This window comes from Podarcis vaucheri (assembly GCF_965113315.1).
Source record: "Podarcis vaucheri genome assembly, chromosome: 1".
Taxonomy (NCBI): Eukaryota; Metazoa; Chordata; class Lepidosauria; order Squamata; family Lacertidae; genus Podarcis; species Podarcis vaucheri.
Genome location: NC_138759.1, coordinates 119,910,738 through 119,927,343, shown reverse-complemented (window position 1 = coordinate 119,927,343; position 16,606 = coordinate 119,910,738). Strand labels below are relative to the sequence as shown.

General features: G+C 43.5%; 1 protein-coding gene across 1 annotated transcript in view; it reads right to left on the bottom strand.

Moving 5' to 3' along the window:
* Positions 1 to 16,606, bottom strand: part of LOC309525014 (dynein axonemal heavy chain 11-like) — a 227,395-nt gene that overhangs the window by 1,556 nt on the left and 209,233 nt on the right. The window contains exons 69-72 of the mRNA XM_082210341.1: positions 15,465 to 15,647; positions 10,145 to 10,260; positions 3,811 to 3,923; positions 1,176 to 1,316 (exon numbers count right to left, since the gene is read on the bottom strand). Of these exons, the coding sequence (XP_082066467.1) occupies positions 1,176 to 1,316; positions 3,811 to 3,923; positions 10,145 to 10,260; positions 15,465 to 15,647 (553 nt within the window). The remainder of the gene's footprint in view (positions 1 to 1,175; positions 1,317 to 3,810; positions 3,924 to 10,144; positions 10,261 to 15,464; positions 15,648 to 16,606) is intronic.

Genomic DNA, 16,606 nt, shown 5'->3' with positions numbered 1-16,606 from the left:
GGTAGGCAAGCTAAGGCCGGGGGGCCGGATCCGACCCAATCGCCTCCTCAATACGGTCCGGGAATCTCTGTGTTTTCACATGAGTAGAATGTGTCCTTTTTTTTTCAAAATGCACCTCTGGGTTATTTGTGGAGCCTGCCTGGTGTTTTTACATGAGTAGAATGCCCTTTTATTTAAAATGAACCTCTGCGTTACTTGTGGGGCATAGAAATTCGTTCATCCCCCCCAAATATATATGGTCCGCGCCCCCCCCCCACAAGGTCTGAGGGACAGTGGACTGGCCCCCTGCTGAAAAAGTTTGCTGACTCCTGCCTAGAATGAATGCCAGCCTTGTAGTGTGTCTTGTGGAAAATTCCTCCTATGAGCTGACCAAATAAAACAGCCCCCAGGGTGTAGGAATAAAAGGTAAAATAATCTCTGGATAAACTCTTTGTAGAAGCAGAACACAAGGGGTAGGAGCCACCAACCCAAAGCCCTGCTGGGGTAGTTTTTTCATCTCCCCTTTCATTTTCCTGTTGGACCCCATCTCTGACCCCAGAAGAGGAGGGCTTTGTATTTCATGGACCCATGAAATGGGTGTGGGCAGCCACAGAAGTTTCCATCATATTTACATACCTATTGCATGTGAAAAATGGCTTCTAAGCGGTTTACAAGTAAAGAATTATACCCACACCACTAAAATAATAACGCAATAAAATGATTCAGTCGAAACATTTTTACTACTGTTCTCCATGAGTGGATCCATCTGCAAAAATCTGTGACCCTAGAATACTCTCAAGGACCATAGGATTGCACCCTAGAAAAGGCTGGGAACAAGTCCATAAAAGTTACTGCCATACCAAAAAAAGCTTATGAGCCTTCTGGCAGAAGGGCTGAAAGCTGTGTCCTGTGTTTTGATGCTAGGTGCACTGCATGGGGGACTGTTTGATGCAGAGGAGTCACCTGTGGCTAACAGGCTAGTGCTTCAACACAAAGTTGCATTATGAAAGGTGAGAAACGTGGCCATGAAAGGAAAAAGTGAAGGAGCAGCTGAGAACTCCTAACTCTGACTTGAAGGCAATAGGGAGGCGGCTCCATTTTAAAAAATAATGCCTTAACAAGCTTTTCAGATAAACATCCCGTAGCTTCTAATGCCGCCATTTTTAAGCAGTTGCAAATCCTTGCAAATCACTTACCTTCCAAGTACAAGCCGTGTATGTATGCCCCTTCTCTAGCAGGCTGCGTAAACTCCTCTTTGTATTTTTTGGTGACGTCCACCGTTATGTGCATCTTATCCAAAGGCCATTCGTTTTTATGGGCGAGGCTCTGCATGACCGCTGAAATAAAAGCGCAGAGACACCAGATGAGCTGAGCAAGTACAATGAGGAAGAACGTGTGCTCCGCATGCAAGATGTTGCCTAGGTTGATTCCTAGCATGTCAAGTTAAAAGTAAATCTTGTGGAGCCGGGGGAAGGACTGGAAATGGTACTGCGGCCTGAGAACCAGGACTCTAGTCATAGACACCACTGCAGTAGATTAGGGATGGGGGACCTGCAGCCTTCCAGATGTTGGGCCTCCCTGCTTCCTTCAGCCCCAGTCATTGCAGCCCAGGGGTGATGGGGATTCTAGCGTGTCAATATCTGGAGGCCTACAAGTTCCCCATCATTGCCCTAGGTCAGGGGTCTGCAACCCGCGGCTCCGGAGCCGCATGTGGCTCTTTTACACATTTGCCGCGGCTCCGGGGCGGATACTAGTGAGGGGAGGAGGCGCACTGTGCGCCCCAACACTCCCCACTGTGGCGGGCGCTGTACTGGCTGTGACGTCGCATGGGGTGGTGCGTGCGTTAGTCACGCACCGTCCCGACGTCACCTTCCCGGTTTTGCGGCTCCCAGTTTTTTTTCTTCGGAAACGGGTCCAAGTGGCTCTTTTTGTCTTAAAGGTTGCAGACCCCGGCCCTAGGTGGACCATAGACTTGACTTGATACATAAAGTAGCTTCATAAGATCAATGGAACCAGAAATCATTCCTTTTCGTCCGGCGTGGACAGGTTTAGACCAGCTTTCTTACAAAGTTCAGTGAAAAGAAAGGGAGAGACCCGGAAAGCACTTCAAAAAGGTTTCCTTGCCGCCATTTTCTTTTTAGCCTAATGTCAAACATACCAAAACTACGCAGAGAAATGGTATCAGGCAATGGTGAGGCAGTGACAGATTGGAAGTTGCTCTTAGCATGGCGACAGCCAGTTGACAAAGATGGCCTCACGGCATGTTTGAATTGTCCATCCCCCACAAGAAACTGCCACACTGAAAGCTCTGCTCTGATATGGCTTTCCATAGGCTGGTTCAGGACTAAAGTCCAGGGGCCAGCCACATGTCAATGGGGACAGAGTCAACCAGCACACTTGGGATTCCTTGCAACTGGTAGCCAGAGGCAAACAATGGCTGCTGAACAGAGCCATCTCTAATGTAAGGGAGCATTTGACAGTCTTGCATGCAGTGATGGGACAAGTTGGGCAAGGATTACTGTATTTTTCCAAGACGACCCCTATTTTTTCTGAACCCATAATTAAGAAATCTGTATTTTAAACATCAAGCAGAACTACTTTGATATTATCTTAAAATATTCAACACGCTGGTATATTTATTACCATATATTTAAACATCAGTGGCAGTCAAGGAAGTTGGCCAGAGGTTTTTTGGGTGATCACAAGCTCTCTCCCACATCCACCACCACTGATCCTGGGCTGCCCATGCCAGAACCTGGACCCGAGCCCAGGCCACCCACACCAGAGTCCGAGCCCAAACCCCTTTGCATTCGCCATCCGTGTATAAGACAACCTCCGATTTTTGACTAATTTTAAAAAGCAAAAAACCATTGTTTTACACACAGAAAAATACGGTATTATCATGCCGGGTTTCTGAACTTGATGCTTGGGTATCAGTGCTAAAAAAAAAGCTGACGTTTCCATTGCAAGATAGGTCTTTTACCATGAAAACTGGGCTTACATTGCAATAAATTATGGATCAAACACTAAATGCAGATTTGTGGGTGCCAGGGATTGCACCAGCCCACAGTGTGCTGAGAGCTGCTTGCACAGGAAATTAATCTCCAGCCGCCATAACTATCAGAATTAATGCCTATGCTGATTTCAAAATAAAACATTGCTTTGTCCCACAGAGTCTTGAATTAAGCAGCTATGTCTTGAAGGTGGAATACAGCTAAATGGATTATTTGTACCCAAATGACAAAAAAAAAAGACTTTAAACTTGCTTTGGGTAGCTGTCTCCCCCTCCCTTTAAAATAGGCTTATGCTATGTGACATGGAAGTGTGCTATTCAGAGGATGGAAAAAGGTTAAAATAATGAATTTTCTGGCCCAGCCTAAGACCATGTGCAAAGTAGCTTTTCGGATGCCAACCTGTAAATACACAGACACATATCGACACACCATTTTTCTCACCCCATATTTTACACACACACATCTCTATTATATTTACTAACAGTATTTTAGCTTCTTTGCCACTGCTATTTCCTTTATTTCTCTTTCAATGCCATGTCCTTTTGACAACTTCACGTTCAGCCATTATTGAGTGCCCCCTGATACAAATACAGTAAACCCTTCGTGAAATAATAATAAAAAAAATCAATATAGTCACCGACATACTGTGTATTGAGGAAAATAATTGTTTATGGCACACAGCTTAAGCTGTGCTGGTAATCACGTTGAAAATACAATATTTATTCATTAGATCAAATTTAATGAAGCCTCCTGGCAGTAATTATAAAAATTACTGTAGCAGTAAATTACTAATGAGTTGTGTGATGTGCTTTCCTACCTGTGAGGAAGGACTGGGGGTTGAAAAAGCCTGATATCCAGACGACGCTGGGGAGGGTGAGATCCTGCGCCCAGGAATCGAGCTCTCGGCAGCGCAGAAGGAGATCGTTGTACCTTAGCAGCATCGAAAAAGAAACAAAGATGGAGGCATAGGAATTGGTGGCTTGCAATGGCAATTACAGAATAAGCGATGTACTGCCATAAACATGCTGGAGCCTATGGTAAATACATTTGAACCACACACTTGATACTCATAGCAGGGCTTCTTAGATGGAAGATCTGATGGTTCCTACTCCCAGTAGTGATGTATGGAAGTGAGAGCTGGACCATAACGAAGGCTGATCGCCGAAGAATTCATGCTTTTGAATTATGGTGCTGGAGGAGACTCTTGAGAGTCCCATGGACCGCAAGAAGATCAAACTTCTCCATTCGGAAGGAAATCAGCCCTGAGTGCTCACTGGAAGGAAAAGATCCTGAAGCTGAGGCTCCAATACTTTGGCCACCTCATGAGAAGAGAAGACTCCCTGGAAAAGACCCTGATGTTGGGAAAGATGGAGGGCACAAGGAGAAGGGGACGACAGAGGACGAGATGGTTGGACAGTGTTCTCGAAGCTATTAACATGAATTTGACCAAACTGCGGGAGGCATTGGAAGACAGGAGTGCCTGGCGTGCTCTGGTCCATGGGGTCACGAAGTCGGACATGTCTAAACGACTAAACCAACAACAACTCCCAGTTCTAAAGCCAGTAAAGGGAGAGTGATTTGTATTATTAGCTCCATCTACCTGTGGAATGGCTTCCCAGGCAAAGGGAAGAGCAAAGGGAGGGTCAACTCCACACCAATGTTCCCTCCATGCCGTTGTAGCATATATTGTTTCATAAGCTAGAGGCAGATCCAGAAAAATGGCCTGCCTTGTGACAACTGATGCTGCAGATGGTAAAGATCAAAGCATCAGCCACTTGCACCCCAGCTTATCATACTCCCCACCTCCCAAAATCTGGTCATAATGCTTGACAATTATGGCACGCGATGGAGATGCTGTGCTGCGACAGGAACAGGCATACCTTGGGCTCCGCTTTTATTTGAAAAGCGCAGCATTTAGGCAATTGGGAAACTAAGTCTAGTCCAACCCGCTACAATGCGCGATCAAAAAAACTACTACTTAGTCAAAAAAAGTCAAAGGTGCTCAGAAAATGCTCAACCACATTTTTTTTAAAAAAAAATTATTAGATTTTCCACAATTATAACAAAAACCACACAGCAGAATGACACACAAAAACAGAAAAAAGAGAAAAATACATCAATGAACGAAAGAAGAAAAAAGGAACAATAAACAGATACACAATAACAACAAACTTATTTCTTTACAAATCCAACCTTTTAAACATCTTGGCTGACTTCCTCTAGTCCCTCCCTTCTGAGTTTCCTTGTAGTTAAAAGTAACAGCTTTTAAATATAAATTACTTACAGATACCACATTTTTGCATAGCTCAAAACAACATCTCTGTAGCATTCTTGCAACTGTTGAGCTCTATAACACACACACACCCAAATATATTTTTTGGTGGCTAGAAACATATTTTAGCCATAATTTAAGTTGCAGGAGTCCTAATTTATCCATACTTGAGCGCAAAGACTTTGATGCTGAGATTACTTGGGCATATTTTAAAAATAGACGGGCACATGTTTTCATCCTTAGAGGTATAATTTCCTAAAGGTGGTATTATAGCAAATAAACCAAATGTGCCCTTCATTTTATTAAAATTCAAAATATCATCCGTTCAGAGGTTCCTGTTTTCTGCAAAACGTGCCTAATAAGATTTGCCAATATATGTTTCTTTGGGGCGATGAGTAAAAAATACCAAACCAATCACCACCCATCTGCTGTATGTGTGAATTATAGAGCAGAACCACATCAAATACCAGAGAGTTTCCTCACTTATCCTGCCTCTGAGACACATACAAGGGTTTTGCTGCATTCATTTGGCGTAGGTGGACCTGGTGTCTAATATATTCCTTGAACATATTTATAAAGGATTAACCTGTGCATGGTATTTCTGAAAACTGATTTACCTAAAACACACATTTTATGCCACTTTTCTCCACTTCAACTATCCTTCCTATTTAACTTCAATATTTGTCATTTTTGTTAACTGAGAGATAATGTGCCTTGCACATTATCAGTATTCCGTCTATGACCCGCGCTTTCCCCCCACAAGCCAATACTTTTCTGCAGATTACTTGCTCTGTCTGAGAATACCTGCCTACACTGAAAGCATTCGCAAATGGTTTGTGTGCCATTGCTAAGCAAATGCCTAGATAACCTATTTTACTCAGACAGAAGCATCATTTTCAAAGTATAACGGAATGGTGTTTTGTGGGATCTTTCGTGGTGCACCGGAATCTTTGCGAGAAGGTTAGACAACATGTCATCGAGCAAATATTATCCTACATTGTCCAGTGTGTTGTCCCCATCACTTTCCTAACAGCAAGGAATCCAATTTTGGAGAAGGCTTTGGTGTGCAAGCTGAATTTGCTGGTATATGATTGAACCCCACCTGAAAATAAGCCCTCTACTCCTCCTTCTCACCCAGTTTTCTATTTTTTCTCTCCAACCATTGGTCAATATTGCATGGCCACTGAATATTCCTAGCTCTCATATTATTATTGTTATTTGTTCTCTCTGTATTTATTTATATCTCGCCCTCTTTCCAGACCAGGACTCAAGGCCGCTTACAGACAAAATAGAAAAAGCTACAGACTTAGAAAACATAGCCATTAAAAATTAAACACTAATAGAATTAAGATAATATAAAATATCTAAAAATACAGATAACAAGAAAATAAAAAACCAAAACAGTAGCACTATTAAGTATCTATTTTTCATTCTCTCATGTGTGTATTTTCACACACATCCTTGTTTTTGTCAGCTGCTAAGTAACGAATTGTTAACATTTGTAAGATGTCCTCTCAAGGGATCCTCACTACGTGCAGTTTTCTGGTATTCAAAATCTATGTACGTAAGTTCTGGGTTTTTTTTTCTCCACTGCCTCCAACCCATCACCATGGACATGTATCAGCATATTTACACAGCAGCATCTTCGGCCTCCTTTTCTGTGTAGCACTACTGGGGAGGTGAGGTGATGGTTCAGCTGTGGATGTCATCCTTCCACGTGGCTGAGATGGCACCCTACTAAAGAGCCACATGTTAGGTTGGGCTTCTAAGGTTGAAGGAGGGTACTTGGTCCAAGTCTGGTTTAAAAACAATGAGCCATGGGAAGGGAGAGTGGCAGGCGCCTGGATCGTGCCCATCAGGAGTCAGAACTTGGACTGCAAACCAAACAGGCACACAGAGGTCACCTGGCTACAGCCTTGCCCACTATTGGCGAAACAAATTGCAGCGATTATTTCTCAGTTTGCATCTACACATATAAATTAGCACAGGCAATTCTCATGCAAAACCTCCTTTGGCCTCTTATTTGGTGATGCACAAGTGGCCACTCCATTCACAGGCAGAAGGTTCTTCTTGTAGCTAAGTAGAATACAAATAAAAAAGTCAAGGAACCAGCCAACTGAGGAATTTTTGTTGTGTTGTGCACAGCCCACTCGTTTGACTGGGGCTAGCTCAAGAGATGCTCCCAGTGGATTGTTCTCCCAGACCATCTTAGCCTACTGAAATTCCATCCTAGTAGGCTTGCCTCATTCCGTCTTCTATTATAAAGAACAGTTTTCTGGGTTCCTGCAGGTTCGCTGAATTCAGTCTCTGGTGCCTTCGCAGAATCAAGAATCAAATCCCTCCTGAATTTCTCCCCCTCGTGAAGCTTAATGCTACTTAAGTAAGTCGCTATCTTTTCGACAAGATGCTTCCCCAAGGGGGAATCATCTAAGTGGATGACCATTCAGTATCATAAGACTTCCCGGGGGGAAATGAATGCCATCTCTCGGAACAGACCACAGCTGGGTTAGTTAAAACAGAGACCACTGAGCAATGCTATAATGAGCTTCAGAGGCAAATCAGGTGTAGAAATCTTCCCAGGATGCTCTTGTATTGCTTCCTGGGATCCTGTTTTCCAATAAACACATGATAGAAAGGCATGACTTGTGGCTATATTCGCATTCCCCAAGGCCTGCTAGTCCTTCCGGCCATCTGCAGAACATGCATTTTGTGCAGCCTCTCATTAAACCCGAAAACATTGCTTTATGTCAGGGGATTGAGAGAGAACACACCACAGTTGGTTGCTGCAAAACTTGCTCCAGCTAACAATTCATCGTGCCGGATCGGTAGGTCAGTTGCTACTCAACGACTGCAATAATTCCTACAGCCTATCGTCGTGATGCATTTGCTGTCGTTACGAAGCTCAACATACGAATTTATCCAGATCCCCCTGCTTCTTGCTGGTCCAACCCTCTCTGAAATATTGATTAAATGCCAGAGATTTCCTCTGTGGTGGGAAATATAATAAAGCAGATTGGACGGGGTGGGTGGGGATGGGGAGATAACAGATTGCCAGTGAAGTATAATGCTTTATGGCTGCGCATTAAATAGGCACCAGCAAGTAGCTATATGGAAGACATGTCTGTCTGCAACGGAGAATTGGCAGCTTCAGCATTTCAGCCCCAAACTGAACTTCAGGAGACGCCTCCTTCAAAAGCAGGTAAAGTGTAGTACTGATGCCATATTCTGGATCACGCAGGCAGAGAACCCCCCTTTAGAGTTGGCGGCACTGCTGTTCTGCCATGCAATTGTCTATGAATCACCAAAGGCCCAAACCCAGGAAAACTGGGTGGTAGGTTTAGTTGCAATAAATGAACACTCATGCTTGAAATACTGTGTGTGAGAGAGACACAGGGAGGGGTGTTTGAAGTCTGACACAGGGAGTCTGTTTTGAAGCATTTACAAGCATTTACAAGCTTCCTGATGACAAAATTTGTGTCTCCTCTCATACTACTAGAACAATACAGTAGGAGAAGCGTGATTTGACCAAAGTCTGAGGAGGTTTCCCCGACCTTTATTAATTTAATTAATTTAGGGGGGGGATTATAGATCACTTAATGAGAAAACTATGATATTTGATGCACACAGAATCATTGAGTGGTGTTCAATGCTATTCCTACTCAGCGCAGACTCATTGAAATCAACAGTTAATTTCAGTGGGTTTACTCCTATTAGGACTTAGCTGAACGCAGCCCATTATTAATAAAACACAAAACAAATTGAACTTAAAAAACCACCACCTATAATTAAATTATATGACTAGACAGGCTTGCTGAAATAAAAAAAATTTCAGGGGTGTCTAAAACAATATACAGTGGTATCTCGGTTTTTGAGCGTCTCAGAAGCTGAACATTTTGGTTTTCAAATGCCGAAATAAGTAAGGAATATCTTTCCCTGCATAATTATTTGAGCCACGATGAGCACACCTGAGGCCCAAGGGAAACTTCTCTTTGTATTATGTGGGCCCTAGTCTCACTGTATCATTGGATTATATCAAAGGCTTGGATAAGGATGGAGTGTGGTGTACATGTTTGGAGTTGTAACGATAATCAGCTGCAGACCAGGTATTCTCATGGATCAGTCGGCTCCCCAAGATTTTTTCATCATTAATTTCAACTACTTGTATGCCACTTAATGATAATAGTCTCTAAGCAGTGTACAAGTAAGTTGATACTTTAGAACTCTCACTCACCACTCTTCTGACACCACCATACCTAGTGTACCTCTCGAGATAAACTTGTATTTGGCGGCGCTGTGGTCTAAAACACTCTTGGGCTTGCCGATCGGAAGATCGGCAGTTCGAATCCCAGCGACAGGGTTTGCTCTCGTTGCTCTGTCCCAGCTCCTGCCAACCTAGCAGTTCGAAAACACACCAGTGCAAGTAGATAAATAGGTACCACTCTGGTGGGAAGGTAAACGGTGTTTCCGTGTGCCCTGGCTTCCGTGATGGTGTTCCATTGGGCCAGAAGCGGTTTAGTCCTGCTGGCCACATGACCCGGGAAGCTGTCTGTGGACAAACACCAGCTCCCTTGGCCTGAAAGCGAGATGAGCATGACTAAACCGCTGGTGTGCTTTCGTTGCACAGATTTAAACCGCCAACCTGATCAGCAGGCCCAGGAGGCTCAGTGGTTTAGACCACAACACCACCCGTGTCCACATATATAACTGATGATATATGTAAGGTAAGACTGTAGTCTTTTTTAAAGGATGGGTGCAACACTACTACGCATCACTACAGTATTTATAAGCAAAAATATTGCTGAGTTTCTCCCCCCACCCCACCCCACTTTTAGCTGCCCGTGACAAAGAATCTACCCTGATCTGTTGGCATGAGACTCACCACTGAGCTAGGCTGTAGGTTGATGGATAAGCCAGTTTCATCCAAGTGTCAGGAAGATTATCAAAAAAGAGAGCTGTCTGTAGTTGCTCCATCTCAGCAGAGATTGCCAACTCACCCTTAACAAAAGAAAACATTAGCGTGCTATTTGCGTCGCACAAAGAGACTGTGATAAGATGACATGATAAATGATAGAGGGCTTTCTTCCCCCCTACAGTAAAAACACATAAGGTAGCTGAATTGTCAAATGTAAAGAATATCTTGGCTCTTAAAATTGGGGTGAGTTATTTATTAAAAAGAGGTGAAACGATCATGCAAACACAAGCAGTGGTTCCTGTCTCCCCTTCGTTTCTTAAATATAATTGCAAATATCTGAAGAAAATTATGCACAACAAGCTATGGGTTGGAATCCAGAGTGCTCTCCGCAAATGGAAGAACACCTTCTGTTCACAGAAGCAGACTGAGATCCCGTGGAAAACTCTCTTTGAGGAAGGAGGGCATTTTCACTTTTCTCCTTTTAAAAAGTATTAACATATCACCATATATATATATATATATATATATATATATATATATATATATGCTTTCGTAGATTTTCACGGGTACAGGAATGCAGGTTTTGGTGTCTTCGGGTGTCTTCCCGTGTAAGAGTCGGGGTGTCTGGGCGACGTTTCGACGAGGTCTCACTCGTCATCTTCAGGCTGGTGCTTTCGGCTTCTTGTTACTGGAACAGAGCAGAATCTGGTGTTTGAGTTCCTATAAATACTGTTGAGGGGTGTGGTGTATAGCCTCCAACGTTCTGGGCAGAGAGGAAGTTCCTAGATTAGTGTGCCTTTTCTTCTTTTGTTCCTTAATTACTTGAGGGATATCTTGAGTGATTTCATGAGTGATATTCTGAATACCACTGGGTGGGTCATTAAGTGTAGATTAGTTGCTAAAGCTTTCGTGTCTTGACCTCTTGAGCTTGTGAAGAGTTTTTCTGAGAAGATGGCTGGCTGCATTTAGTTGTGCTCTGGCTTGGCTTCGTGTATAGGGGCGAGCTGTAATTTTGTGCCTTGTGCCAGCCAGATCTGTGTAGGGATTGCAGGGGGGTGCAGCCTCCGGAGGTGCCACTATAGTTTGGCTACTGGATGGAGTCTGTAATATGTCTGTGGAGAGGGTCTGGGTTTGGGTCTGGTGTGGTTGATTGGTGACGGCGTTCTGTGTGCCTCTGGTTCTGGTGTCGGTTTTTGTGGGGAGGGCTAATTTCCAGATGTCAGGCAGGCGGGACGTGTCGTCACGCTTGTTCATGTTGTGAGGGTGTTTCTCTATCTCGATGGCTTCCATGATTATTCTCTTGTGGTGATGTTCCATGTTAAAGAGCAATTTGGAATCTGCAAAATTAATTTCGTGTCCTGTTTCTTTCATGTGTTGGAAAAGAGAGGAAGTTTTTTCTTCTTTTTTGACGGCATTCTTGTGTTCTGCGATACGTGCATTTATTCGTCTGTTTGTTTGTCCAATGTACGTGGCTGGGCAGACTTTGCAGGGTATTTCATAGACCCCTTGGTTTTCGAGCTGGATTTTGTCTTTTGGGTTTCTGAGGATATTGGCTATTTTTTGGTTGGTGCAGAAGGCTGTTTTGATATTGTGTTTATGGAGGATTTTGCTAATTTTGTCTGTAGTGCCCTTGATATAAGGAAGGAGGGCCATGCCATTGTTTTCTTCTGTGTCTTGGTTTTTGGGGGGTGTTTCTTTTTGGATTAGCTTCGTAACCTTGTTTTTCTGGTATCCATTGGCGATTAACACATTCTCACACACAGCCATCTTCTCAGAAAAACTCTTCACAAGCTCAAGAGGTCAAGACACGAAAGCTTTAGCAACTAATCTACACTTAATGACCCACCCAGTGGTATTCATAATATCACTCATGAAATCACTCAAGATATCCCTCAAGTAATTAAGGAACAAAAGAAGAAGAGGCACACTAATCTAGGAACTTCCTCTCTGCCCAGAACGTTGGAGGCTATACACCACACCCCTCAACAGTATTTATAGGAACTCAAACACCAGATTCTGCTCTGTTCCAGTAACAAGAAGCCGAAAGCACCAGCCTGAAGATGACGAGTGAGACCTCGTCGAAACGTCGCCCAGACACCCCGACTCTTACACGGGAAGACACCCGAAGACACCAAAACCTGCATATATATATATATATATATATATATATATATATATATATATATAGCAGCATCGGTGGTGTATAGTAATAAAACGCCATTAGAAACAGTACAAAACAATCATTAAAATGACTGGCCAGCTCTCATCTGCAGCCCCTGAAATGACCTCTACACTGCTCCAGAGTTCTCAACTCACCACAGCAGCTTTTTAGTAGACAGTGGGGGCTGTAGGAGGGAGGAGTCATCTTCTCTTGGTCCTATCACCCTCACAGACATGCTTGCTAGGGACACGGGAGAGGGCCTTTTCGGTGGCTGCTGCCAGACTTTGGAACTCTCTCCCCAGAAAAGCCAGACTGTCTCCCTCCTCGCTGTCCTTCGACTTCCTTGTTCCAACAGGCTTTGGGGAACTTACTGTTTTTAATTAAAGGGCTGGTGCTGTTTTGTTTTTACTGTGATTATTTGCATGGTTTTAATAGATTTTAATAGATTTTATTCCTTCAGATGTGAAGGAAACAAGCAGCTATCCTATCTTCAAAAGACATCTGAAGGCAGTCCTGTTTAGGGAAGTTTTTAATATTTAATGCTGCATTGTTTTTAAAACTTGATTGGGAGCCGCCCAGAGTGGCTGGGGAAAGTCAGCCAGATGGGCGGAGTATATTATTATTATTATTATTATTATTATTATTATTATTATTATTATACCTGTACGCAGTTTTAATTCTATCAATGTTTAATTGTTTTGTAATGATTTTTCCTATGTTTTTAGCGGTTCTTGTTTTTATCAGCAAGCTGCCTTGAGCCCTGTCATGGGAAAAGGTGGGTGGTAATAATAATATTAATAATTATAAGTGTAATAACAGACAATTGCCACTGCTATCCTTTCTCCAGCAGCAGCATCATGCAAGCAGAGTTTCGCTCACTGGATATTTGGATCCAACCCGTGTAGAATAAAATACTCAAAGGCCGGGTCATGTAAAATGTAAGCCCTTAAATATAAATATTAATAATAATGAGCTTGCACTGTTGGCCATTTGAATGCTCCAAATTTAACAACCGCCCAGGCAACAACAAAATGCATGGTACATCGGTTACCTGTCTCAGAAACCAAGCTTTTTACTTGTGGGAAGGCTTTTGAGGAGGAGGAGGAAGGTTGGCAGCAGAAAACTCCTGCAAGCTTTGTTCCATGTGCACGAGCAGGTAAGAAACTTGTGGAAGGGAACTGAATTATAGCCACAGCATTTATATATTGCTTTAGCCACTCATACAAGCCGGGGAGAGAAGAGGGATTTAAAAAACCCGATTTTCCTTTTCCTCCTGCATCCCCCTGAACCCACAAAAATCGGGGCCCCTCAGCAGCCTGATGCCCTGATCCCTGTCTCCCCCCAGCTTGGCTTTTAGCTTCTGTTAAGGCTTTTAATGTTTTGTGTCATTCTGCTTTTGAGTGCCGCTTGTTTAAGGCTGCCATCCTGCTAGCACTCTGTGGTGCTTAGGGTTTCACAAGTTTCACAAGTCTTCCAGGGCCTTGTGCCTCAGTGACATTGCCTTTTCTGACAAAGGCTTGTCTGTTAAACGGCATCAATCAAAGATGGATCAGAGGGGTGTGGGTGGGGGGGGGAAGGCCGTATAGTTAAATTACCACATTGTTACTGTTATGTACTGAAGTTCTCACCCTGGCCACCAGGGGTATTGTGTATATAGTTTTCACTCAGGTCCACACCAGTTACTTTAGGCGGGAAACCCTGGGTTGTAGTTGCTACAATGTTGATAGCCAGCTGCCTATAAAAGCAGGCCGGCTGAGCTATTTGCTGTTCAGTTCTGTTCTGGCCTGTGAATAAACAAGAGCTGTTTGAAGAATCGCTGTGTCGTCTGCTATGTCTACCCACAACTTAACACTGGCGATGAAGGTGGGATCGATGGACATCAGAGCACAGCCAGACACGGCCACCCTCTGAGATGAGCTGAATCACGGAGCTGAAACACTGAGCGAAATCACGGAGCAGAACCAATTCAGAGCTGACCGTTCTGGCTAGAGCACTGTGTTCCATCCATCGCCCTCCACGTCAACATCAGAACCATGGCTTCACTTGTGCCTCTACGCTGTTTGCCCCAGCCTCTGAATCATGGGACTCCTACCTCGCTCGGTTCGACTGCTACCTCCAAGCCAATGAGCTGACAGAAGTATCACAGGAGCGTAAGCGGGGCCTATTCCTCAGCCTCTGTGGGCCTGAGGTGTTCGTGACGGCCCGAGCATTGGTTGCGCCTGTAGCAGTCAGGGCAGCACCGTGGGACACGATTCAAGAGAAGCTCTGCAACCACTATGCGCCAAAGCCGCCATGCGTTCTACCACTGGAACCAGGCAGAGGGGGAGTCAATCTTGGACGGCTTTGGCGCGTAGTGGTTGCAGAGCTTCTCTTGAATCGTGTCCCACGGCGCTGCCTGGACTGCTAGAGGCGCAACCAATGCTCGGGCCGTCACGAACACTTCGGGGCCACAAAGGCTGAAGGAAAGAGGCCCCGCTACTTTGCCTTGTTCAATCCTTGACAGGTGATGTTTGCATAAGAGTCATCTAGTCTACCCCCTGAAATGCAGGAATCTTTTTACCCAATGTGGGGCTCGAACCCTCAACCCTGAGATTAAGAGGCTCATGCCTATTGACCGAGCTATCACCACATCCTGGGTCATTATTGCAACATAAAGACCAGGCTCCGGGTTCAAAGAGATCAGTGCACTAAGTAGCTATATGCCATATCCCCAATAGAACATGCAAATTCCTTCAGGTTTACCAGCTACCAAAAAAAGGAACTTAATTCACTTTGCTGGGATTTTCTGTCTTCCAATGACTTTGAAAGAGACCTGAGGTCCCTACATCAGCCAAGCCTACGAGGAAATTGAATTTCAAATCCTCATTTGGATGGAAATCACCTTTGCTTTCTTTTGAAGGGAACCCAAAAATGATGGCAGCTGGTAACCTTTCTCTATAACGTTGGAATCTATCATAGCCATAATAATAAAATTGCTCCAATTGTGTCATGACGGAGACAAACTAAATGATGGAACGGATGCCACTAATCCCAGGAAGAGACAATTTGTTTTCAGTGTTTTCATCCACACATCCATTTTATTTATATCTAGAGCTCTAACTAAACAATAAAGCAATGTACACACACCTTAAGACCGAGATCAAGTTCTTTAAGGGAACGTCTTATCTCGTGTAATAGTATATTCATCCGTTCACATTCTTGAAAGCAAACCAGGATATATGGAGAACGTTCAGCTGTTTTTGAGGTAATGTCAGACATGTTATATCCTTCCGGAAGCTTCTCTTGTATGTCATCTAATATGGCCTTCACCTGCAAGCAGGGATAGATGAATCTGTCAGTTTCATTTTCTCTCAGCTTCTCAGCTTCTCAGTCTTAAATTCAGTTCTCCACATTTCCACAATAAACTGAAGTGCGATTTTTAAAAATCCTCATGAAAACTCATCAGTGTTTTAGTGTGAATTTCTCCTAATAAACATATTTTTGTATGCAGTCAATATACACATTTGCAATATAATATAATATAATATAATATAATATAATATAATATAATATAATATAATATAATATAATATAATATAATATAATATAATATAATATAATATAATATAATATATTTGTATTTTTTTCACTAATACATGCATCACAAATACAATGGTTGGGGAATTGCAATGGCAGAATTCATAGAAATCTGTATTTTGAACGATAGCTGTGTTTTGCTTTTCATACTGATTTCTGTGTTCTCATTTAAAATGTACATCAAAATTGAATCCCAACCTGCAACAGATAATAACATTCCTAGCAGAAGTTTCACTGGGATCCAGCTCTGTGGATATCAGCTTTAGGGGTGCTTTTTCCTTGCTTCCAATGACCCTAGCATACTTCAGCTGCTATTTAAAGATTACGCACAAGTCTGTCTGCTTCAATAAACTCAATAGAACCTGCAGTTTTAAGCAAGCTTAAAGGTAAAGGTAAAGGGGCCCCTGACCATTAGGTCCAGTTGTGACCGACTCTGGGGTTGCGGCGCTCATCTCGCTTTATTGGGCGAGGGAACCAGCGTACAGCTTCTGGGTCATGTGGCCAGCATGACTAAGCCCCTTCTGGTGAACCAGAGCAGCGCACGGAAACGCTGTTTTTACCTTCCCACTGGAGCGGTACCTATTTATCTACTTGCACTTTGACGTGCTTTCGAACTGCTAGGTTGGCAGGAGCAGGGGCCGAGCAACAGGAGCTCACCCTGTCGCGGGGATTTGAACCACCGATCTTCTGAT